General features: G+C 35.4%; 1 protein-coding gene across 6 annotated transcripts; it reads left to right on the forward strand.

Moving 5' to 3' along the window:
* Positions 1 to 454: 454 nt before the first annotated feature.
* wdr48b (WD repeat domain 48b) lies at positions 455 to 26,963 on the forward strand. 6 transcript variants are annotated; one of them, XM_087238856.1, is made up of 19 exons: positions 455 to 524; positions 2,334 to 2,474; positions 2,678 to 2,753; positions 2,833 to 2,915; positions 3,212 to 3,341; positions 7,179 to 7,267; positions 7,389 to 7,490; positions 10,820 to 11,044; positions 11,134 to 11,208; positions 13,753 to 13,855; positions 16,034 to 16,131; positions 16,208 to 16,315; positions 16,439 to 16,535; positions 18,345 to 18,440; positions 18,786 to 18,891; positions 19,213 to 19,300; positions 19,658 to 19,734; positions 23,205 to 23,397; positions 26,232 to 26,963. In XM_087238856.1, the coding sequence occupies exons 1-19, from the start codon at positions 477 to 479 to the stop codon at positions 26,325 to 26,327; spliced, it is 2,031 nt and encodes a 676-aa protein (XP_087094982.1). In that variant the 5' UTR covers positions 455 to 476; the 3' UTR covers positions 26,328 to 26,963.
* The last annotated feature ends 779 nt before the right edge of the window (positions 26,964 to 27,742 follow it).

The following is a 27,742-nucleotide window of genomic DNA, read 5'->3' on the forward strand; positions in this document are numbered from 1 at the left end:
GTCTTGTGTTTGTCTTTGAGGTGAACTTAATTGTTCTTAGGTGACAATAAAGATATTCTAATCTAATCAAATTTGAGTTATGTTTAATAATTGTACATAGGCTCTTTCTGTACTACAATTTCGATGCTTTTTTCTTACATGCTAACTAACGTTACCATTGTACTAACGGGTGGATAACGTTAGCTAGTAGATGGCTTTCCTGAAGTAACAGTTAACTGTTAATAGTGTGATGTGACATTTTGTTTATAGACAAAACTTCAGGAACTTAAATTTCTTTTTATAGTCTTTCTTACCTTCAAAAGTTTATTCGTGTGTTCATTTAACCTAATATTAATTAACAAATAGGTAAACATGAATTTTAATATACTCACGCACAAATGTACCAAACAGCGGCCTCTGCTGACAGAAGATTTGTTTCAAACCCTCCAAGTATATCCGCCCGGATGTGACGCATGCACTGATTGTCAACATGCAAGATGGCGACGCTTCACAGACAGAACGCCGCTGGACGGAGAAAGGTCCAGGTGATAATTTACAGATTATATTTGTGAAACTTTAAAGCTATCTGGCAGTGCATCTAACTTTTTTTAGATGTCGCCTAATATGGAGTCCTTAATATTTACAGACGTAAACATTTCCACCTTTAGTTAAGTACTGTAGTGTTACCATGGTGCAGTGTTGATATGCAACGCAATGCCAGTCAGTTATTTTTAATGATGTGCAAATATTTATTTTGCCCATTGTTAATGTACGTGCTCCTGTCATAAAAAATGTTAGTCTAACACAATTGGCTTCTTATTTAAAACCGCAATATGTAAGAGATTAAAGCAGGTCTTATACAGCTTCAAAACTATATATCAGATTGATGGACTCATAATAACGTTACATATTAGACAATTCCTAATGCTTCCTTTGTTAACACAGTTATTTAAAGCTTGTTTTAATTGGCAGTGTGATATACACATTAGGTAGTATGATTGGGCTCAATTTTGTTTTATATTCACACATTCAGACTTTCACCTTCTTAATATAATTTCAGAAAAGTACTGTTTGCAAATTATAAATTTGTGAATCATGCTATCATTTACTGACTATCCAACTACAAGATTCTAAGACTGAATGTCCAAAGAATATATTAAGTGTGATGAACCGTATAGACTTACCGGCCACTTTATTAGGTACACCTGTCCAACTGCTTGTTTATGCAAATTTCTAATCAGCCAATCATATGGCAGGCAACTAAATGCATTTAGGCATGTAGACATAGTCAAGATGCTCTGCTACAGTTCAAACCGAGCATCAGAATTGGGAAGGGAGGTGATTTAAGTGACTTTGAATCTGGCATGGTTGTTGGTGCCAGACGAGCTGGTCTGAGTATTTTAGAAAGGCAACAGTAACTTAAATAACCACTCATTACAACCGAGGTATACAGAATAGCGCCTCTGAACACACAACACATCCAACCTTGAGGCGTATGGGCTACAGCAGCAGAAGACCACTCTGGATGCCACTCCTGTCAGCTAATAACAGGTAACTGAGGCTACAATTCACACAGGCTCAGCAAAATTGACAATAGAAGATTGGAAAAACATTGCCTGGTCTGATGAGTCTCGATTTCTGCTGCGACATTCAGATAGTAGGGTCAAAATTTGACATTAACAACAAGAAAGCGTGGATCAATCCTGCCTTGTATCATCGGTTCAGGCTGGTGGTCGTGGTGTAATGGTGTGGGGCATTTGTTCTTGGTACACTTTGGGTCCATTAGTACCTATTGAGCATTGTGTCAACGCCACAACCTACTTGAGTATTGTTGCTGACCATGCCCATCCCTTTTTGGCCAAAGTGTACCCATCTTCTGATGGCTACTTCCAGCAGGGTACTGCACCATGTCATAAAGCGTGAATCATCTCAGACTGGTTTCCTGAACATGACAATGAGTTCACTGTTCTCAAATGGCCTCTACAGTCACCCCTTTTCAACCCAATAGGGCACCTTTGGGATGTGATGGAATGAGAGATTCGCGTTATGGATGTGCAGCCGACAAATCTGCAGCTACTGCGAGATGCTATCATGTCAATATGAACCACGATCTCTGAGGAATATTTCCAGTGCCTTGTTGAATCTATGCCACAAGGATTTAGGCAGTTCTGAAGGCAAAAAGGGGTCCAACCCGGTACTATTAAGGTGTACCTAATAAAGTGGCCGGTGAGTGTAGGTATATAAAATATACAAGCTGTCACTGAGCGAATGTGCGAACATAAAACCACCTTTACCTCAATGGTAGCATGCAATTGTCTAATAAACTTGAGTTATTAATATTAATGTGTTTACAGGTTTCCTATGTGATTAGAGATGAGGTGGAGAAGTACAATCGTAACGGTGTTAATGCTCTTCAGCTGGATCCTGCTCTCAACAGACTCTTCACAGCCGGCCGAGATTCCATCATCCGGATATGGAGTGTCAATCAACACAAAGTGATTTATCTTAAACGCTTTTTGTGATTTACTTAGTGATTTTTATTTAGTAGTTTTTATTTACTTTGTATTTTTTGAGCAACAATGTTAACTTTACATCTAGTTTAAAGTCACAAGTCATTCAGATTATGTCTATAGTTCTGTCTGTATATGGTTAACTGTTTGTGATAAATCCAACTAGCTACTGTTTGCTCTCACAGCAGGATCCTTATATTGCTTCAATGGAGCATCACACCGACTGGGTGAATGACATCATCCTCTGTTGTAATGGAAAGACATGTACGTCTAGACATTTCAGATGTATTTGAAAAAAATTCATTATGCTGGATTTTCATCAAATATATATTCTGTGTTGTAGTGATTTCAGCCTCTTCGGACACCACAGTGAAAGTCTGGAATGCACACAAGGGTTTCTGCATGTCCACATTACGGACACATAAGGTATGTTTTTTATATTGTTTAGTTTGGCCATAAACTGGTGCTTCTGTTTTAAAATTATACTTATGATAGTCGCACATGTATTCTTGGATTACTTGCACATTACTGTACACAGAATCCAAGTATACATGTAAACTATTGTTGACAAGGCAGTCTAAAAGTTTAAATAATAAATTATTATTCACAATATTTTGAAGTGCCCACAATTTCAATATTGTGCATGTTCATTGTCACGATATATTGAATTATTTATTATCATCATGTCTAACCTGGTGATGTGGTTGTGATTTATGCTGTAGGACTATGTCAAAGCTTTAGCATATGCAAAGGACAAGGAGCTGGTGGCATCAGCTGGGCTGGACAGGCAGATCTTTCTGTGGGATGTGAACACACTGACAGCTCTGACCGCCTCCAATAATACAGTCACCAGTGAGTAAATGCTGAATCATCACTGTTGACACCATCCTACTTATTATACGTTGAGTGAGAAGAAACAGAAGATTCTGAAAAAACCCATTTGCTCTGTAGTGACTGCGCTATCTAGTGTTGGTGTAATTGGTCACAAAGTAACTAGTTAATGTAATTAAATGACTTTTCCATTTGAAAAATTTAAGCAAGAGGTTACTATTTTACTTTTAGATCACTTAATTTACTGCTACCTGTTTAAATAATGTAAATAAATAGTTCTGTATAAATCAATTCAGAGAAGCAGAATAATTGTGGTTTTTGTTATACAAATATATTTTACAGAATAATTATATTTTAACTAAATGAGACTGTTTATCAAGACAATTGAATAAGCTTAAGAAAAAAGGAATTGAGCAAATTAGTTTAAATGTGGCACAAATTTAGAGAATCACAGGATTTGTGTATATTATATAAAGATATTTTGCATCATTTAAACTAACTAAAGAATAATTGTACATGCATAAGGGGTGGTCCACTACGATGTCCTATTTTAAACTTTAGTTGATGTGTAATGTAGCTGTGTGAACATAAACTGCATCTCTGAATGTAAAAAGCGCAAAGTTCAATGCAAAGGGAGACCTTGGTTTTTACAGAGTTAGCTTAGTAAAGCCCACTATGAACAAATTTTGGGGACTACAAAAAAATACTTCCGCCACCTGTAAGATTACAAACATACTTTTACCGCGCACACACACTGCGCAGCTAAGGGCCGTGGCCAGAGGCGCTGTAATGTTATAGTAAAGAGAGCTAAAATGCATCCCAACGCTGCTGTTTCCACAGAGCTTCGTTTGTTTCTGTATTTGATCTTCCAAAGGAGACGACACACAGACAGAAGTACTTACAGTTCAATATTAATTATGTTCCAGAAAATTATAAAACGCATGGCAAGCATGATTTGACAAAACACAGCTTCCAGAATCTCTCCTAGTTCAGTGCTGGATTTGGTTAAAATCTCCTCAAAGCAGAAGCTGTGAACTACAACTTGTAAGTGTTTTTATTTGTTAAAATTGATCATGACATGTTCATTTACATTTACATTTAGTCATTTAGCTGACGCTTTTATCCAAAGCGACTTACAAATGAGGAAAAGGAAGCAATTTACACAACTATAAGAGCAACAATGAATAAGTGCTATAGGCAAGTTTCAGGTCTGTACAGTCTAAGAAGGAAAGCATTAGTAATATTTTAGTAATTTAGTAAATTTTTATTTATTTATTTATTTATTTTTTGAGTACAGTTAGTGGTATATCCAGAGAGGCAATTGCAGATTAGGAAGTGAAGTGGAGACTAAATAGTTGAGTTTTCAGTCGTTTCTTGAAAACATCGAGTGACTCTGCCGTTCTGATGTTCAGTGTCTATTGTTAACGGTATGCTGTAGCAACGATGTAAACAATGGGAAATGCTGAAACCGAAACGTTTTGGCCTCAAATTCATATTTATCAGTCAAACTGCTATAAACACACACACACACACACTTTACCAGCACGTGCAGCACCTCTCTATGTGTGTACGCGAGTTTGCATTGTTTCTCTTTAGGCAGCTTTTCCATGCGTTTTACATCTAAGTTAATGAAGTCGCAAAAGATATGTGGATGATTCATATTACTTACACCTGCATATTCCAGATATATGTAAAAGACGTTGTGTAACATGCTGAGTTAAAAAAAAATACAGAAGAGCTCACCTAACTCGTGCAGCAGAAAAATAAATCAAGGCTCACACAGGTCTCATCCCACATCTTGTGCTTTATTCTTCTGTCACGATATATTACAGAAAATAACTTAATCCGAGCATCAGAGAAAAAGAAAGCACACACATTACACAGGTCTACAGAAAGTTCACACATTCACGCACACACATAGACACATGCAATAGCGATGTCTCATCATAGGTGTCCAGAAATTGTAAAAAATAAAAGAAAATATAAAATACTAAAAAAATAAAAAATTCCATGCATAAATAAATACGGAAATTACATTATTGACTCAAGGACATTATAAGAGCAATCAAAACAATACACTCCTAAATATTTTGTATGCCATCCAAATGAAAACAGATGAAAAAAACATTTTGATTTATTGCTTTTCAATTACAATTCAATTGTGTATTTTTTAAACCCATATTGTTACACTCGATCTGCACTTTTTTTCTTTCTTTTTTCATAAACAATATACATATGAAACTGTGAGGATGGTACTTATAGCACCTTAAATAGTAACTTTTATTTGTTTATTTTTCAATAGGTATTGTTGTTTTCATTATTTTCTCTCAAAAAAATAATACATAAAATAAACAAAAAAAAATGCACATCTCTCTGACTATTGTACAGTATATAGCAAGTCTGGCCTTAATGGGAGAATATATTCTACCCATTTTCTCCATGTCTCATTAAGCTCCAAAGTCTGTAAACGGTGATTCATTGTTAGCCTTCACATCCTATAGATATCACAAGTTATTTCAGACCAGTCACTAATTTGAGGTGCTTTGAGCTGTAACCATTATTTGGTTATGACTTTTTTACAGGCTTTCAGCAAAATTTTCATCAGTTTTTTTTATCAGATTTTCTTTTTAGCATAGGATAATTGAGACCTAAGAATAGAGTTGAGAAAGAAAAATGAATGGGGGTATGGAATATGATCTCTGAACATTTATGAAGTTCTTTCCAAAATGCCTGAATTTTTAAACATTTCCAGAATGTGTGTGTATGATTCGCTTCATTTGAGCCTCATAGTTTCCAACAGACTGCATTTTTGTTTAAGTATCTCTTCTGCTCAGGGGTGACGAAAAAACTTAATGATATTTTTCCAGCCGAATTCCCTCCATACTGAGGAGGATGTTGATTTCTACTGTGTTTTAAAAATATTTTCCACTCTTCCTTAGTAGTTTCAATATTGCCCTCTTTTTTAGATTTATTTTTTATACAATATGTGTTTTCTAATTTTTTGTCTTGTTGACATATTTCAGTAATTACTTGGTCCATGTTGTCTCCTGTATAAGCTGTAATAAATTGTCATTTTTGTTTTCATCATCATTTCTAACGTTTTTAATTTTGTGTCTTATCTGTAAATATCTATGAAAGTCATGATCGCGTAGTGAATTTTCATTTTTGAATGTTTAAAATCCCTAACACTTCCATTATGTAGGAAAGTGCAGTATGCCGTAAGTCCTTGCTTATTCCAAACTTTAAAACGAGTGTCTATTTTGTTTGGGGCGAATGTGGAGTCAAATGCTGGACATCTCAGTATTGATACAGATTCTGTTAATGTTTTAATATTTGAGTGTATTTTTTTAACAAAACTAAAATGTCCGGTTTGACTCCTATTTAAAGAATTAAGATTTGAATTTATATTGTCAATGTGTTGAGATTTGTGGATTTTTAGTAGTGAGTCAGTCCAGTAATTAAATTACTCTTGAGTTACTAAGTCAATTTTCTGACAAAGTAATTAAAATACTAAAATCAAACAAAAAGTGCTCAGGTGTAGCTTAATTAATGTGTCTGTGCTCTTTGGGTAATGGTTTCATCAGAATAAACAGCAAAAATCGTGGACCATAGTGTTCAAAAGAAACTCCAGACGCACATGATCTCTGTTATGCGTGCATGAAGGCAAGTGTTTGACGAAACACGTAGGCACAGTTTTAAGGAAAAAGCCATGTCAATAAAGGTCTTTTAATATTTTTTCCACATTTTTTGAGTGCCTTGGACATATTTTTGCTAACTAAAATACTATTTTACTTATGTAATGAATTACTTTATTTACTTTTATTGAAAGTACCTTACCCAACATATTTTCTTTGACAGCTTCCTCCTTGAGCGGAAACAAGGACTCCATTTACAGTCTGGCTATGAATCAGACAGGAACGGTCATCATTTCGGGATCTACAGAAAAGGTAAGACTTACCATTTTATGTTTTCTAATCATTTGAAGGAGGGAATCTTGTCTCTGATGTGGCTGCAGGTTCAAATAAAAAGTCTTTGCTCACAGAGTGTGTTTTGCTTCACACTTGGTAGGTCTTGAGGGTCTGGGATCCACGAACATGTGCCAAGCTGATGAAACTAAAAGGCCACACTGACAACGTCAAATCTTTATTACTAAACAGAGACGGCACTCAGGTGAGACTTTAAGACAGATGCAGACAATACTGCACATCTTGTATGTCTTCATATGTGCATCACATGCAAAATGTACTGAATACAGATTCAGACACATCCTTAAATTGTAGTAATTAAAATATGTTAACCCTTAATAATCTACGCATTGAAAAAACTTGTGAACTTTTATGATTTAAAAAAATATATTTTGTAATGTCAGCAGTGTGCAAATTAGTCATTGATGATCAGGGGGGTCAACTTTTTCGATTAGATTGTGTAACACATGCTTCAGTCATTTATGTATTTATTGTTAATTAGATCTAGTTTATTTATACAACATATTTAAGTTTTCAGTTTTTTTGAGGGATATTTGTTGTATTCTGATGTGCAGTATCACCTGATCAGCTATTTCAGCTATTTTTGTAGGTTAAACTATACAAACTCCACTGCATTAGGCTATATGTAGATACAAACACCTATTTTTTTTAATAAGGAAAAAGTTTTGTGAACACTTCTGATGTCTATCGGTGATCTAGATTTGCCAGGTTCAGACTGTTGAAGGAATTTTTTTCTTGCATAGACTGATTGCCATTCACAGTGGTATAAGCCGTTGTGGCGGTGGTCAAATGTATGTTTATATTATCTCTTTATTTTAATTATTGACGTTATTATTTTAAAACAGATCAGAGTGAACTGTTTCTCAGTATTAAATGGCTGACCCCACATACATCTTGTTTTGACATCCTTCAGGGGGATCAAGCATTAATTAGGGGGGTTAATCCCCTCTAAACCCCCCCTGTGATTGGCACCCTGAGTGTCAGTGAAGTTACCATATACAGTTTGTGATCCTGAACCACAAAACCTGTCATCATATTTTGAAATTGAGATTTCCATTGATGGTTTGTTAGGATTGGACAATATTTAGGCGAGATATGAATTTTGTTTTTTTAAATCTTGATAAAATTGCGTATAAATTTGTGCAAATTATTCTCATAGCATTTCCAATTACTCATCAAAAAATGTTTTGAGTAGGAAATTTTGTAAATCTAGTCATGGAACATGATCTTTACTTATTCTAATGATAAAAAATATATATATAATTTTGACCCGTACAATGTTTTTTTGTTATTGGTGTTAGATCACCATCTCCACGCCTGATAAATACGATCCAGCCCCTGACACCAGATCTTGTCAGAAAATGTCTGTTTCTCCAGGTATATGGACAACAAGTCAGCAAAGTTTCCAATACCTAAACCTGTTAACCAGTATTCAACTGAATTAACAGTCTCCTATCAATATAGGACTTGACTGAGAAAACCAGAGAGGAGCAGAAACAGGAGACGAAGTCATGATAATAAAGAAAGAGCAGAGTTTGTTGAATAATCTTAGTTGCGTATGATTCAGTGCTCAGACTTCGTCTGACCAGGATAAATCCAATAAAGTGTTATTATACCACAAGCAACAGCAATGGAAAACTACTGCTTCACAACATTGTCCAGAGACAATACAGACCTTGAAATGGAGACATTCTCTTATCTCTTACTCATGAAAACAAGTGTCACTTGAATCCACAAAGTCATAAGATTATAACAATATGGAAAAATAGAAATAATAATGAAGCAATAATTATTAAAATAGTAATAATAAAATATAAAAAACATAATAAAATGACAAATAATTAATAATAATTGTAAAATCATTAACTACTGATCAATAAAATGATATAATGCTAATTATATAAATGACTAATGATCATTTGATTAAACAAAATAATTAAATGAAGAATAAATGAATAAAAACAAATGAAAAAAAACACAGCACAAATTAATAGTTGTTTTCTTGAAACAACACACACATAAGTTTTCTACAAGGATTCTAAGATCCTTAGTTAGATTCTTCATTGACAAAAATATAGCTGTGCAACATAAGACACTTGCAAACTTCCATTTCCTTGTTCCCTTAGGGGAATCCATACCAACATTTTAAAGTGTGTTCCACTTAATCAAGTTAACAAGAGAAGCTTACATGGACATATGCCCTCCTTCCCTTGATTTTGACCAAGGGAACGATTCAGATTCATATGTTCACTCCAGCACCTTTATGTCCCCAGAATGCAATGCAGTTGTGATGTCACAACACTCTAGTTCCCAAGTGCTCAGAATGTTTAGAGCATTCGGTTTAAACCTATTTAGATTTTCCACCAGTAGTGGGCAGTTGTGTAACATCCAACAAGACGGAGGAAAGTTGGCGATTAGGGCTGCACGATGTTAGAAAAATATGACATTGCGATATTTTGTTCATTCATTCATTCATTTTCTTGTCGGCTTAGTCCCTTTATTAATCCAGGGTTGCCACAGCGAAATGAACCACCAACTTATCCAGCAAGTTTTTACGCAGCGGATGCCCTTCCAGCCGCAACCCATCTCTGGGAAACATCCATCCACACACACTCATTCACACACAATCGTACCCTACGGACAATTTAGCCTACCCAATTCACCTGTACCGCATGTCTTTGGACTGTGGGGGAAACCGGAGCACCCGGAGGAAACCCACGCAAAGGCAGGGAGAACATGCAAACTCTACACAGAAACGCCAACTGAGCCGCGGTTCAAACCCAGCGACCATCATTTGAGCATCGATATCGCAATGTGTGTATCTGCAATAGTCGCATCGCAGGATTGTGCGATTTTTAAACAAGTAAAATTTGAAGATATTATTAAAAAAAAAAAATTATTATTTACATAATGAACAAAATGGCGACCTTCTTGCTGTGAGGCAACAGCATTACCTACTGCGCCACTGCCTCGCTATTTTGTTCATTGTGTAAATAATGAAAAAAAAAACAATATTTAATAATATCTATTTGACTTGTTTATAAATCGCATAATCCTGTGTTGTGACTTTTGCTGATACACACATTGCGATATCGATGCTCAAATGATATATTGCTCAGCTCTATTAGCAATTGTACTGGAGTGCAGCCATGATCCACGATCACATATGGTTCTTTGCCTGATAAATGGTTCTATTCTAATTATTAGGGATGCTCCAATCAATCGGCCAGAGATCGGTATCGGCTGTTAATCACGTTTAATGACTCAATCAGTACTCGCCAATCTGCTCGATCTAATGAACTGATTGCAGATGTTTGTTTATGAGTTTACAAGCAGAGAAAGTGGTGACGAGAGTGAGTGGACAAGAGAACAGATTAATATACAATGTGGTCAGGGTCAGATTTGTAAATATTACCTTGAATATTGTTTTTCTTTGCTTCTGCTAGTCTGGACTCTGTCATTGTCACACTCATTCAGATGTGCATGTAAAACCTGCTTTATTTCCTTGTCTAGTGTCTCTCTGGAAGCTCGGACGGAACGATACGCTTGTGGTCTCTTGGCCAGCAGAGATGCATTGCCACATACCGGGTCCATGATGAGGGCGTGTGGGCCCTGCAGGTGAACGAAGCCTTTACACACATTTACTCTGGAGGACGGGACCGAAAGATCTACTGCACGGACCTGCGTAACCCTGACATGCGTGTGCTCATATGTGAAGAGAAAGCACCCGTTTTAAGGGTGAGGGCAAGCTTGAGATGCATAGTGAAAATATAGAAATGAAGGTACTGAAATCTTAATGAATATATGTTGATGTTTCGTCTATGCAGATGGAATTAGACCGATCAGCTGATCCTCCACAATCAATCTGGGTGTCTACAACTAAGTCATTTGTGAACAAATGGGTGAGAAACCACAGCTCAGATCACATAAATCAATCAGTCATGATGTTTAATTTAACTTTGATTTGTCTAAGCTGCTCTTATCCAATGGTAGCACTGTTCTGCATCATATTTGCTGAATGAATTGCAATACTTATTTTCCTACTAGTTTTGAGGTGCTAATTTATACTTTTGAATATTATAGTCATACATTTTCAACTAATTTGATGTAGTTTATAGCGTCTTTATACTACCAAAAAATAAATGATATCTCTTGTCCTCTGAGAAAAATTCCAACTATTTGTTCAGTTGGATTTTGATATGATTTTAATTGTGCCATTATTTTTTTTCCCAGTCCTGGTTTCAAGGTGTTTATCATAATCAATGACTTGCATCCAACCAGATGGAGGGAAGTTAGCAATTAGGGCTGCACAATATTAGAAAAATTGGACATTGTGATATTTTGTTTTGCTGCAATATATAGCGATCAGGGGCGCAACTGCACATTTACAGAGGGTTCAAGTTTTGCCCCCCCCCCCTCATTCTGAATATTCTGACTATTTGTTCATGTGTCAGTTTTAACAGGGTTAAGAACCGTTATAATCAAGTATGCAAAATTTATAAAGGGGTATTTTTTGTCCAAATATTATTTTCTATTTTATCTGAAATATATTCAGTCGGCCCACACGGAATCTGAATGTGCAAAAATCAGCAGATTTTTAGCCCATCGAGTCTATGTGTCTTGTGTAAATGTGTGTAAATTTATAATTATTCGGTTTTTAAATTCATTTCGCTAATACTGTATATTATTGTAATATGATAATTGTAATATTAGAATGTACATATGATTTATTTACAATACAGTTTGTAAAGTAATATTGTCTGCCTTGTAGTAGATCTATTATATGAAAGACTTGCTTTGTTTACTAAGTGGGTCTAATTTGATTTGCATACATTAATTAAAAGTTTAAAGCTATTTTTTTTATTTAATATAATTTTTTTTTTGTTATGATAATCCTAAAATCATTCTGCATAAATCCGCTGATTTTTTACAAAATTCTTCGCAAAAATAGCAAAAAAATATCCACAGATTCTATCTGGCCATAATATTCAGGTCTGTACTTATAAATTTTGTGTGATCATTAAGTTGATTAAGAATTATATAATAATAGTGTGGGTTAAGCTTATCAATCTCTTATCCAGTCTGTCATGGCAGTTTTCATTTTGAAGGCATTGTTTGTTCTCTATTCTCTTTTTATGTTCTCTTTTTTTCGTTATCTATTTTGCGCTCCACATCTCCTCATTCTTCTCTCCATTTTGAACATGTGACTGTAACCGAGCAATGCAATAATATCCAGCTGCAACTGAGGAGGGGTGGAATATTTTTTTTATTTAATAAAGTACAATATTATACTCGTATAAAATGCTAAATAAACATTTAAATATATATATATATATATATATATATATATATATATATATATATATATATATATATATATATATATTTTTTTTTTTTTTTTTTTTTTTTTTAGTTTTATTATTTGAAACTTTTAATAAGGATCGTTTCAAAAATAGTTTTGGCACAATGGCGTCCCCCCATGTGTGGCGCCCCTATGCACTGCATATACTGCACACCCACGTTTTGCGCCACTGATTGCTAAAAGAATATAATTTCACCAAATGATCTGAATAGCTCTATTTTCTATGCAGTGCATCTGCATAACTTATAAAAAATTACAAGCCAAAGTGCTAATTTATACCTTAGAATTTTATAGTCATACATTTTCAGCAAATTTGTTGTAGTTTATAGCGTCTTTATACTACCAAAAATGTATGATATCTCTTATCATATAGCAGAATGAACATCTATACTATACTATAGCAGAATGACAGATTAAATTTTTTTGACTTGTATGTAAAGTCTTTGACATCATTTGGAGTATTAAAACATATTTCTCGCTTTGCAGTAGTCAAATTATACTTTTTTTAAAAACGTTTTTCCTTAATTTTGTTATCTTGGAAATTTCCTTGCCACGATTAAAGCATATATTATTTGCAATATACAGCTTTTTAACCTTATCTGCAATTTAAATGCTTAACTAGGTTAATTAGGTTAACTAGAGAAGTTAGGTTAATTATGCAAATCATTGGACAACAGTAGTTTGTTCTGTAGCCAATCAAAACAATAATTTCTCAAGGGGGCTTATAATATTGACCTTTGCTAAAAGAATAAAAGAAAAAACTGTTGGGCTAATAAGTCTGTCTAATAATTTGTTTAATATATATCATTCGAATCATATTCGAAGCATATTTTGTAAAAAAAAAAAAAAGAATTGCATGTAGAAAAATGTTAGTATTTTCATAAATAACATCATCAGATTAGGTAAAACATGAGGACTATGATTGTTATTCTCAACAACTGACAACTTGACTAAAGTGCTTACTATCTGATTCTAACAATTGTGCTGTTTTTCTTGTTGCTTCAAAACGAAGATGTTCTCGCATATATTGTGTGCTTAATCAGCTCATGTGTGTTTCTCTTTGTTTGTTTTTCAACATTGTCAGTCTTTAAAGGCTATGCACAACTTCAGAGCATCAGGAGACTATGACAATGACTGCAGCACCCCTTTAACCCCACTGTGCACACAGCCAGAGCAGGTCATTAAAGGTAAAAGGCCATAAGTGTATGCTACAACAGCAATCTCAGCTCAAAGGAACACTTTTGAGTTTTACAAATTTTTTTTTTATCCATTCACCTGATCTAACAGCCAGCACTTTTAGCTTAGATTAGCATATATAATTAAATCGGATTAGACTGCATCTCACTTTTAAAAAATGCATGAAAGAGTTTTGACAATTTTTCGATAATGACTTTTCAGTAGTTACATTGTGTACCAACGTGACGTAAGACCGACGTGAATCGATGTTTATCAGGCCCATATGGATGGGAACTATACTCTCATTCTGGTGTAATATTATAATAGATTGTGTGTGTGTATTTGGGATGCACTGAATTGGATTTTTTTGCTGATATCGATAACCGATAAGTTTTGAGATTTGGGAGCAGATAGCCGATATACTAAAGCCGACAATTTTAATATTTATTTATAAATGTTTAATTTTTTCATACATTGAACGAAAAAAATACTTCATAAAAGTTTGAACTGATCTTATAAATGGAATAGCCTACTGAAAGCTATCATTTCAAAATTGCAAGTTGATTATATAGACCTATATTTATGATAGCATGCCAAAAATAAATTTATTTTTCTTCGCAAATTAACATGCAACTTGACTGTTGGATAAAAATAATTGGTTAAATAACCAAATGGCACTTAATTAACAAACAAATTTATTAAATATGTCTTAAGTAAAATGAAAATGAAAGCGCTAAGGACTGAAACCACCTCAATTGTTCTTGAATTAAATGTGTTACAGTAATGTATGTACATATATGTAATGTCTGAAAACGCATTTTTAAAAGGTGTTTTGACAGTTCAGCTTTTCGTTTGTACGGTGGCTCTGAAAACCGATAGTATTACTTTAGAAAATGTGGCATAAATTCATCCTATTTTGGCGTTTTAGATTCTTTTGTAGCATGTTGCCGCTGCTTGTCAATCCGACAACGCTTCTGTGTTCGTTCTTGCTGTCAATTGCAAGAAAAATGGTGGATGAAAGGTTTATGATAAACCGCTGTGAGTTTGAAACTGAAGGCACTGTGTGATGAAGTCAGATTAGAAAGTCAAATTTTGATACAATACCTGAGCATTGAGCACAGATTACTTAATGACAAACACTGCATAATATAAAGACAGAATGTGGCGGACAGTTGAGAACCCCTATGCTGACTGGCGCACCTCTCCCCTGTGCTGCTGTGAAGGCTCTGTCGGCTCACTGTGTGTGTGCACACGTGGTAATAGCCATCACATGCGCTCGTTATTATGATTATAAATATGCAGATAAAACTGAATACAATCTTACATCAACAACACATGGCAAACAATGCGTTGATAAGAACATATAATCATATTAGATAACAAACAACCCAACGAGTTGTTAAGCACGTGTACATCACTGCTGTGATAAAGTATTTTTTTTTTTTTAGGCGATATAAACCAAAATACAAAATGACTCTCAATCAAACATATCTACAGTGATAAGGAATATGGTTACTTACTGAGTTATTAACGCACAGCAATACCACACAAAGACAGGACGGACTTTGAAGGAATACCCAAATTGAAAGAAGCTCCGTAGTGCACTGGACAAGTCTGAACAAGTTCCACCCACGCAAGTGTGAGGCAGGCAGTTCTGTATAATTACATTATGTATCTGCTTAAAGATATCGGCCTAATTTTGACATCGGACCGATAACGATAATCTTAAAAATAGCATTTATCGGCCAATAACGATATGGCCGCCAATATGTTGTGCATCCCTAGTGTGTATAAAATATGTTCATACTGTGTTGTATTAATCTATAATTATAATAATTGCATTGGTCGTATTGCACAATAAAGAAAAGTCAAGCTTTTAAATAGGAAAATTATAAAAACCCTTTGGTCATTTTTAAACAAGATGCTAATGGTCTAATCCGATTCAATGATTTATACTAGGTTAAGCTACAAGTGCTCCTGCCAGACCCTGAGATCGGCTGAAAGTATTCAAAAATAGTAATGGAAAAAGTAAAATGAGCCCATTTTCTAAAAAAGTTAAGTTTCCTTTAAAGCAGGAGGTTGAGGTAGTTCTGTGCAATTGTTAAAACGTAAACTATTAAGTGTGCTGGTTGTAAAAAAAACACCTAAATGCTTAAATATTTTGTTTTTTTTCTATAAATAACTTTCAGGAGGCACCAGCATTGTCCAGTGTCATATCCTCAATGACAAAAGGCACATACTCACTAAAGACACCAACAACAGTGTGGCATTCTGGGATGTCCTTAAGGTAAAAATTTATCGTGAGAAGCGTTTTGTGGAATCTTTTGGTCTACCATTGCGTAATCTTCCTCTGTGTTTTGTAGGCCTGTAAGGGGGAAGATCTGGGTAAAGTGGACTTTGATGAGGAAGTTAAAAAGAGGTTCAAGATGGTCTATGTGCCAAACTGGTTTTCTGTAGATCTCAAAACTGGGGTTAGTATTCAAATGAATGACGTTTACAAAGGGATCATGTTTTTAAATTAATAAAGGTGAAGTAAATGTGTGTCTGTAAAATGTACATTGATAATAAAATAAAAGTGCTCACCTCTGTTTTAGATGCTGACTATAACGCTGGATGAAAGTGATTGTTTCGCGGCATGGGTGGCAGCTAAAGATGCTGGGTTCACCAGCCCAGATGGATCTGACCCTAAGTGTAAGGTCTTCTGCTTTGTTCATGGATTGTTTTGCTGTATTTTTTTTATTAAGTCAGCATAATATATGAATATTAAATATTTATGCAGCAAAAATGCTCTTCTTGAAGCAATTTAAAACACTGTTAGTTAGGGAATATAAGATTGTTCTGTTTCTTTCCAAAGCTGGGACTTGGAATGCTGGATTAATAATAAGCAAATAAAACACTTTTCCATCCCATGTGTTACAAGTATGGACTGTAAAAAATATAAGGTGTAGTATCTGTGATGTCACCCGTAGGTTTCTGAAGAGCGCAAATAAAGCTACAAGTAGGAATGGCCAAAAGTAATCATTTTGTTAGACCATCATTGCACCAACCGGCGGTTACCAAACAAGGGGAAAAAAGAGCTACAGATGCCTGCTAGCATTTTGCTTAGAAGGGCTTTTCTTTGAGAGAAACACATAATACTTCATTACCTGCAACTCGTTTGTGTTCTGACCACATGTGATTGGTTGTGCACTATATCAATAAAGTGTTTAGACTTTTAAAATCACAGTTGGAATACATTGAGCCACTAAGCATTGTTCTTATGGTGTTTTTTCTGCAAGAGGAAAACATAAATTACTTCCAAATACTTTAAATATAGCCTGTGTTAGTAAATTCAAGGCTGTTTATGGAATCCAGGCACAACACAGAATAACAACGTTTCAGATGACTGCTCTAGAGCCTTCACCTAATCAATCTGTTAGATTTTGGAGTGCATTACAGATCTAAAAATATTATAAATTGTAAATGATCTTACATAAAACAAATACATTTATAGACTTGATAATTAATTATATAAGAATTTCACTAACCTATGAAATAGAGGCCATTTGAATGATTTGTGAGCACAATTAAGTAAACACAACATGCCATATTATCTGATGATTGTAGGAAATAATTCCAAAAAGCAATTGACTGTGTAAAGCCACATAAAACAAAACAAAAATACGATGAATATGCCAGATTCAGCAGCTAATCGGCCGGAATCAGCTGAGGTGACGAGACAGCGACCAGCGAGACCTAGCTGTCACTCAAGTGGCCACGCCCTTAATTATGCAGACTTAATATAACTCAATATAAATGAAACGATGATGAGTTATAAAAAAAATTCACCCCCCTCACAGTTGTCATGAAGGGTAGTATTAGCTGTATACACCAAACCGTTTTTTGTATCAGGCTGTAAACACCCTTTTTTCTGCTGTAAACTTGGCCATTTTAACAGTGGGGTCAATAGAAATGTGCTCTAAAGCAGAATTTCGATGAATTGCTGTTTCAGTTACATTCATATTAGCTTCACTAGGGAGAGTGGGATGTTGCCGCTTGGTTTCAAGTTGGTGCAACTGGGGAAACCACTGTAGCTCGTGTTTTCTGTAATAAAATTATTTGTGCTTCACACTGTTTGGATGTCATGTTTGTTGGAAATCAGGATTGACAGGATTTAGCTTTTGTATTTCACCATCACGAAAAAACATTTGACAAAATAGTAATATTTTTTAATAGCTAAACTCACTTGAGTTTTGCATTGGGTTTACATTGAATACATTGTTAAATGTTTCATTTAAATATCTTACCTAATGAAAGAAATACTTTTGTTATGCATTTGAGTATTTCAAGGCACATCTAACATTATTTTCTATGTACCAAAATACATATATAAGTACATGGATGAAAAAAATATCGCTATTATGCAGCTAAACAGTATGACTATTTTAATGTGTTAGCTTTTTTTGTTTGTATGCTTGTTTTTTAATGATTATTTATATTTTTCATATTTTTCATATTCAGTGAATCTTGGTGGGCTGCTCTTGCAGGCCTTGTTGGAGTTTTGGCCCAGAACTCATATAAACCCAATGGAAGAGGAGGAAAATGAGCTCAACCATGGTAGACATATTCACTTTTATAATGGCTTTTATTTTAAACCCTAGACTATATATTGAATCAATAATCAACATGCGCAGCTGTTCAGAATTTAAGTTTCAATAGCAATACGTTTTTTATTAGTTTTTTCTATCAATACATTTTAGTTATGCATAAGTCATATTTGATGAAACTATGCTAAATCCACTGAATTCTACAAAGGATGCATATTTATTCTTGTACTCTAGTTGTGCAGTGTATTGTCTCCAGTCTAATTATTTCTGAAATTCAGATGTCTTTTTTTAAACACTACCTCTATACAGTACAGTGGTTTCTGACTAATCATCTTCTGTGTGTTTTTGTCTGCAGTAAACGGTGAACAGGAGAGTCGAATTCAAAAGGGCAATGGCTACTTCCAGGTTCCACCACACACTCCTGTGATCTTTGGTGAAGCAGGAGGGCGAACGTTATTTAGGTCAGAATAACTATGATATAGTGACTATGACTTTTCAACTTGGTTAGATAGATAGATAGATAGATAGATAGATAGATAGATAGATAGATAGATAGATAGATAGATAGATAGATAGATAGATAGATAGATAGATAGATAGATAGATAGATAGATAGATAGATAGATAGATAGATAGATAGATAGATAGATAGATAGATAGATAGATAGATAAGACTAAGACTATAGATAGATAAGACTATAATTTGATTTAATTTTTAAAATAATTTGACTTTTCTTTCACAGAACTTGTCTTTTTACAATCCGTTTTCACTGCAATTTTAGGTTATTATGCCGTGATTCTGGAGGAGAGACGGAGTCTATGTTACTGAATGAAACCGTACCTCAGTGGGTTATCGATATCACTGTAGATGTGAGTGTTTCATATTTCACAATCAACTCAATAATTTTTTTTTTGATTGCATGTTAAAGATTGCATATTATTTACTTTACATGTGTTTTTAAACCTTTGTGAGTTTATTTCTTTTGCACAAAAAAGAAGATAGTTTGAAGTATGCTGGTTGCTGGCACACATCAACTTTTTTGATGGTAAAAAATGACTATGTGTGCCATCTACCGGCATTTTTACCAGCAATATCATCTTCTGTGTTTGGCAGAGAAAAGAAACTCAAATAGGTTTTCAACAAGAGAAGGGTAAATGACTAAATGATTAATGAATGTGTTTTTTTATTTTTGGATGAACTATCCTAACAATGTTTCCTCCTTTCAGAAAAACATGCCAAAATTCAACAAGATCCCATTCTACCTCCAACCTCATTCATCATCTGGGGCCAAAACGCTCAAAAAGTAGGTTGTGTTTGGAAAAGGTGTTGAAATTAAAAGCACTAAGGATTATTCTACTTTTGTTTTTAAAGCTGCAGTATGTAAGTTTGACACCCAGTGACTGAACTAGGTATTACATTCTTGGATCAAAACAAAAACAAGTGCCAGGTTGCCAGATTGACCAACTGGAACGAGTCTGACAATCGAGCCTAAAGGCTGATTCAAGTCTTGTTCTAAATAAAAGCAACAGCATGCGATAGAAGTAATACTCTCCATATTAAAAGGAGTTTTTGTTCTAACCAACACCTGAAATTTTTATTTTAGAAACGGCTTAAATTACTTAAAGCTGAACTACAGAAGGCTGACAATGATGATGATTCAGCATGTACGTTTAATAATGTTAAAGAGGTTTAGTATGTATTAATTACATTATAAACCTTACCATTTCATTAGTGAGTGCATATTCAGTGTTTCTGAATGGCTGTATTTATATTTCTGTCGGGTTTGTATGGTGCAATCAGCCAAATTGCTTATCACTGCAAATCTCGTCACGTAACGTGTTTTGACACAGGGTTACAATGTAACCTGCTCACCTAATGTTTACTCTCGTAATATTATTTTCTAATTAATAACCTCTTGTGGAACTCTGAATCTGCATCTCATTTCGGAGTCTGCTACTGTCCACCGGAGATCGCATTTTGGTCACGGATGCATGCTTTCAGAGTCTTTTTGAATGAAATATGCTGTTTTCCACCAATGCAACCGGTGATGCTGAAATATAATTGGTTAAACTGGCATTGGGCGAGTTAAAAGAACCAAAAAAAAGACAGCCGTTCCGGCACATAACGCACGTTTTCAAAGCAGAATATCTGACTTCAGCATTGTTTTTCAGATAAACAAGAATGTTCACTTAGCATGTTTCTTAAATATCTGCAAACATATTATGGTATTTTTATACTTTAGAGGAGAAAAACTTGCATACAGCACCTTTAGTTAAACACTTTTTAGACATACTATGAGTCTATTTTGAAGTGTGTTTAGGTGTTCTTGTGCGTGTTGGAAATCCTTGAATTGGATTCTGCTGTTTTTAAGGTTTGAAAAGTCTTTAGCTTTTGGATAAAGTGCTTGAAACTACTTGAAAATATAGTTATTCTGCTTTCATAATAATTAGTTCTTAAATAGGTAAATAATAATGAGTTAAATAAAATAAATATTTTTTAAGTCTGTGCGTATGCACATTTACAATGTGAGTTAATTACACTTCAGAGAGTAAATGACTAGGGGTGTAACGGTTCGCAAAAACCACGGTTCTGTTCGATACAACACAGTGGTGTCACGGTTCGGTATGTTTTCGATACAGCAAAAAAGAAAAAAGCCTGAGGATTTCTCTGATTTTAATTTACTGGCCCTATTATTAGTTAACAATAATAACTGTACTGTGTTCTCACGGGTGGTGTCTGATATTGCACAGATGATATTGACATATAACTTATTATTTGCATGCATTATCTTAATAGCAGTAATGGTCTTTTCATGAGCTGCAATATTAGTTTCATCTCAGTGAATGCATGCTCTTTAGCGATAGTGAACACGGTGTCAGTCGCACGATTGACAGCATCGTGATGATTAATTATGTTAGAACATCTTGTGCTTAATGTGTAGATTCAGTGGCAAACACTGTTACCTGAAAACTCTGTCCCACCGGCTTTACGGTGAATGCTTTAGTCATTTTCATAGCGGACTTTAAACACTGGAAGTCTTTTATCCACTCTTCAAAAAGTGTAAATGCTGGATTGACATTCATTACATTTGTTCCTTTGGTGGTTTCTATAACTAAATCTGTCAGTGTTATTTTCATTCTCTCGTATCCAGACCTTTACGTTTTTGCGGCTGTAGCTTCCTGTCATTGGAACTCATATAAGCCATTGACTGCGATATTAACCAATCCATTCGCTTTCTGTTCTAGCGCAGTGGGCCAATAAGAAGAGCTTGAAGGTGGGGCAAGCATTGTGGGCTTAGTTTACTGCAACTTGACATGTCAACTGTTTTAAACCATTCGGGAGTGCTGCATTTGCTGTTTTTAGATGCTTAATGCGTGAATGCCTCCCAATTCCGCACACGTGGTGAACATTTTGCTGTGAAAACTGGTCGCACGACATCAATTTTATGCACTCCCAAATATATTTTAACGTCGCATATATAAAATTTTGGGCGCATATGCAACCAAAACAATTAGAGTCGCAATTTCGAGCCCTGTCTCATATCCACAGCTATAAATGTACCGAAAACAAAGTGTTCCCAAACGCCAGAACTGCTGTTGGTTATAGGAGGATTACATTAACAGTATACCCATTTTGCGAGCTAGTGCAGTGTTTGCCAAACCGAAAGTCTCGTACAGAACTGTTCAATACGAATACGTGTATCGTTACATCCTTATAAATGACAGTAATTCAATGTTGGGCTTGGAGAAAACATGCCATCACATTTTTTCTTAGAATACTGTACTGCACTATACTACTAAACTGTACTATATATAGTAAAGAGTACTTCATTTAGTAGACCCTTTGGGAAGTTTAATAAACTAATTTCGAGAGGAACACATGGTATGATTGATAGATAGACAGCTGGTCTCTCATCTGTAATCATCAATAAACCTATCAGATTAATCCAAGCCTACAATAAATAGACAATTTCACCTTACTTCTCTTACCTTCATTTTGGAAGAATCCCCCCCTTCCACCCCGTCTCCCCCTTTTCCTCCTTTACTAGAGGGAGTTCACTGGAACTACCTGCTCTTGGACCGCCTTAAATGCTAAATTACCATGCGGTAGCCCTGGGCTCAATTATCTCAGACCTCAGGCTTCTCTCCTGGGACAGCATGCCAAACCTGCCATTATTATCAAGCAATATCTAAGTGTGAACTCTTAAATGTACAATTGAGGAAGCATTTAGCGATTTAACAAGAAGAGGCAATACACGCAAGAATTACACAATGGAACTCTTCAGAGAATTAAGTGCTAGAGTTAGGAGGGAGTAGTGTTATTTTATTTATTTATTTATTTATTTATTTTAGAGAGAAGAGTGTTTCTGCAGGTGGTTTGTCAAGCCCACTTACCTGTGTGAAGCTCACTTCATAAATGCACATTGTTTTTCTATTTCTTTTCTTTTTTTAAATGTCGAGTGATCCTAAGAAAGTATCAGGTGCAAGTGTTTTCTACAGATAGTTTTTCAAGCCCACTCACCTGTGGGAGGCACACTCAGAATTTGCATAATGTTTTGAGGCTGTTGTGTGGTGTGGAAAGTGACAATAACACTTAGCATCAGATATATGTAGCATAGTATGTAAATATGTCATTTGCCACACCTGTAAAGTTCTGGAAATCGTTTGAAAATGCATCTGGAAAGTGTTTGAAAAGTGCTTAGATTTGACTTGTTTAGTGTTTATTTCCGAGATCAAGGTTTTAGAGATCCTAATCCCGCTCTGTTGTTTTCAGGGACCGCCTGTCAGCTAGCGACATGCTGCAGGTGCGCAAAGTGATGGAGCACGTTTATGAGAAGATCATCAACCTGGACATGGAGTCGCAGGCCACCAGCTCCTCAGCCAATGACAAGCCGGGAGAGCAGGAGAAAGAGGAGGACGTGTCGGTGATGGCTGAAGAGAAGATTGAGCTCATGTGTTTAGATCAGGTTAGACATGCTATCGGATTCTTTAATGCTTCTAGACACGAATAAAAGAATAAAATAATGTACTGATTATTTGCTGTTCAACTATTTTCCCTCAGATGCTGAAACTAATGTAAATAAGGTGACAGTTGATGGTTTTTTAATTGCTTTGGGATTGTTTTCGAATTTCTTATCAGTGCAGTCCAGTTAAGGCTGATTTATACTTCTGCGTCAAACGCCGGCGTATGCTACGGTGCTGACGCATAGCCCTTCGCTGTGGCCGTCGGCGTCGCTGACGTGCACCTCTCAAAAAATGTAACTACACGTCACAGCCTCTGTGATTGGTTGGCTTGGTAGCGCTGAAGAGTCTGGGAGGGACCGAGAGCCGCGTGAATGGTGCGAGCCTGATGGAGCGATTGTTTACAAGTGTGGAGTCCCATGAAGGAGCTCCTGATGGAAAGTTTTGTTTTGTGTTTACCTCATAGTTAAAGTTGTTGCACCTCCGCACTTGTACATACAGGAAGTGTTCAGGAAAAGCAAAACAGCAGCGAAGAAACTCGACACAGAGGAACATTTACACCTCACTGCCAACTAGCGTTTTAGAAGTGTTAATGCAGACCATCAGAGACAGCGCGCAGAAGTATAAATGCACAGCTACGCACGTTGCATGCGCCGTGGGTTACGCCGGTCACTTGACGCAGAAGTATAAACCAGGCTTTATTTTTGTTAATCTGTCACATTGATTAACCCAGGGTTAAAAGTGGCTTTAATCTCAGTTAAACAGTTTTAAAATACTGTAACATAATAACTTGAGTAAATCCTTCTCTGCTTCATATGTTTGGTCGCTTTTAACCTACATTTATGAATTAATGCTCATTAATGCACTAAATTTTGTTGAAATTTCAGGGAAATTTATGTAATCTACACTGTGTTGCTTGAATTAGTGTCATTTTTTACATTTGGTGAAGTTTTGTAATTATGTTATTTTAATATTTTATTTTAATTAATTAATTTAATTATGTATGTGTAAATATTCTGATTTTTATCTCTGCAACTAAGTTTCTTTAAATGTTATTTTATTTAAAGTATTGAAAGATTATGTTTTTAGATTTAATTAAATCTGGTTCAGACAGGCCTGTTCACACCACCGCAAACAACTATGAAAATAATTATAAAAAATATGTAAAACCTTTAGAAATCACTCTAAATTTAAAAAAAGCTCTCAATCACCTCTTTAACGAGCTTTAACAATGAAGTCACTTAATATTGTTGTAATTTCTTTCATTATTCTACCTTTCAATTAATTCTTCCAGCAAATGATTTATAAAAACATTGACAATGTTAAAGTGGCAGATGATAAATATTTACAATGAAAATTATGATGATTCTAATAAACACAAAATTAGCATATATTGATAAATATGGATGCTGCTAATATAGTTTTAGTTTGTTGTGTGAACAGTCTTAAATGGAACAAAACAGTCCTTCAGCCACATTGTTAAAGGGAAAGTTCACCCAAAAATGAAAATCAACTTATTGTTTACCTGTTCCAAACATGTTTTAGTTGAACACAAAAGAAGATATTTTGAAAAATGTTGGAAACCTGTAACCATTGACTTCCATATGTAACCCGGATAACCTAGGTTACTAATGAAAAGTTGAAGTGATGTGAAAAAAGACAAAGAAAACAAGGAAAATGAGCCATTTAATCATTCTGTATTAAAGTCATGGGCCCTTTAAAAGTCAACGGGAGAGCGAGCGGAACTACACTGACGCACCATATTTGGTCAATAGAGGAAGTTATGATTGGAAAAGTTACAGATGAGAAACTTACAGTTGACATGTTATGGTTGAGAATATTAAATGATGTACAGAGAGGATCGAGAGAGAGAGATGAGACAGCAACAGAGAGAAATTTAGAGCCCCTCCACATTCAGTGAGTGATTTTAATTTAAATAAAAGTTGTTGAGCAGAGACTACAGCATTGAAACTGTTACTAAATTTGAGAGACTGTCATTTGACAGAGAAATCACCGTTTGAATGAAGCGGATGTGTTGAAGCTGTAAGTAGATACTGACGCTGATGTGAAGATAATTTTATTGATGAGAATACACCTTTTCACTTTGGCGAGCTAAGATTCATGTCTTTACTTTGTGTTTACCTGATATTTAACATTTAAACACCACAGAGTCGACACAGAGTTAATACGAGATGCATTTAAATAGGCTGCGAGCCCAGCGCTCGAGCTACAGCTAATGATATATGGGCTAAAGCTATCTGACAAGTAGTAATGCTGACATAGTACATAGTATTTGTTTTTCCTATTATGGAAGTCAAAGGTTTTCAGCATTCTTTAAAATATCTTCTGTAGTGTTAAAAAACTTATAAAGGTTTAAAAATACTTGATGATGAATGCATAGTGGATGCGTCTGAAATTACATTCTTCCATGATATATAGTACGATTAAAACAATATATGAGCTGAGTAGTATGTCCAAATTCGAAAAACAGCATGCGAGAAATTCCCGGATGACCTACTACTTCCAGCGAGATTTTGAAGTGCGCATTGGATAAACGCTATGCTATCCCATGTTGCACCACGAGAGAATTCCAGCGTGGGTCAGTCACGTAATCATGACAAAATGGCGTATGGCAAAATGTAGTACGTCCGAGTTCCTTTTATACTGCTCACATTCATATTGTATAGAACATACCTTTCTAATGGTGAAGTTGTACATTCAAATTCAGTAATAGGGGATTTTGGATGCAGCCAGTGAGTACATGTTTGTTTTTGGGTGAACTGTCCCTTTAAATTAATTCGTGATGTGTTTTTTAACAAATGCTTGCTGTATTTTACAGGTCTTGGATCCAAACATGGACCTCAGGACTGTGAAGCATTTCATCTGGAAGAGCGGAGGAGACCTGACCATTCACTATCGACAGAAATCCACATGAAGACCTCCAATCGCTGTACAGAGCCCGTCACGTTCAACCCACATCACTCTGACTTCCAGAAGAAGCATCCCAGAATGCCCTGCTCTTCTCAGGTTTGACCGTCACCTTCAAGGAATTTTCTTTTTGTCCTTCTCTCTTTTGCAGTGGCTAAAATAACAGAGCCAGACAGTCGGTGGAAGGTTTAAGACTAGAGATTGACGCAGGTGTCATGACATGCTGTGAACTGAGACTTCATCATTCGTCTGCCTTCATTTCAGATTTTTCTTTTGTATATTTATTACTGTTGTGTTTGCGAATGTGTCTTGTCCAGCTTAACAATAATAATGATGATGCACACGTATACTTCCATTCTCAAGTCTGAAACATTCCTGATGGCATTTCTGATGGAGATCCAGAACTGAAAACATGCTTTTTTATCGTCCCTATTTTTTTGTCCTCCACAAGTAAGCAACTTTTATTGTCTAGATTTAACAGGATGTTCACCCAAAATTAAAATGAATCTACATTTTTTTTACTCTGGTACATCAAAGCTTCAAAAGTACAGCAAATTCTGTTACACACGCTGTATATTATGAATATTTTAGTGGTAATCAATATGCAACAAATAAATACAATATAACGTGCTGTTTAATAAAACACACTGACTGTTGTTCGCATCATTTCCAAGCAAAAACTCTAGGCTACAAGATCCAGTTCTGAAAAGTCTTCTGTCTTCAGTGTTTTTGATACATAAATGTTGCTAACGTATTATTGTAGCCCAGTTCGCGCTGTTTACAGTGGTATTCACCACTTATACACTACCTGACTAAAGTCTTGTCGCCTATCCAAGTTTTAGGAAGAACAAATAATAACTTGACTTCTAGTTGATCATTTGGAATCAGAAGTGGCTTTTATGAAAGGCAAAGGCCTCTAGATTACGCTTATTTTTATCAAAATAAAATATGATCATGCCTGGATTTTGAATTATTTAGTTAGGACAGTAAGGTCTGACTTTGCTTATAAGCTCATCTGGAATAAAAAAAAAAATTAAAGAAAGCATTCTTGCAGGACTCCCAGAGTTTATCAAGATTCTTTAGATTCATCTTCAATGCCTCCTCCATCTTACCCCAGACATGCTCAATAATGTTCATTTCTGGTGACTGGGCTGGCCAAATATGAGAAGGAGCGCTATCCTGCTGAAGAATTTGCCCTCTCCTGTGGTTTGTAATGTAATGCCACAGCCATATCACCCTGCAGCCCAAGACCGGTTACTCACTGAAGCTAAGCAGGGCTGAGCCTGGTCAGTACCTGGATGGGAGACCACTAGGGAACACTGGGTTGCTGTTGGAAGTGGTGTTAGTGAGGCCAGCAGGGGGTGCTCAACCTGTGGTCTGTGTGAGTCCTAATGCCCCAGTAAAAAGTGAAGGGGACACTAC

This window comes from Danio rerio, chromosome 2 (genome assembly GCF_052040795.2).
Source record: "Danio rerio strain M-AB ecotype USA chromosome 2, GRCz13ab, whole genome shotgun sequence".
NCBI lineage: Eukaryota > Metazoa > Chordata > Actinopteri > Cypriniformes > Danionidae > Danio > Danio rerio.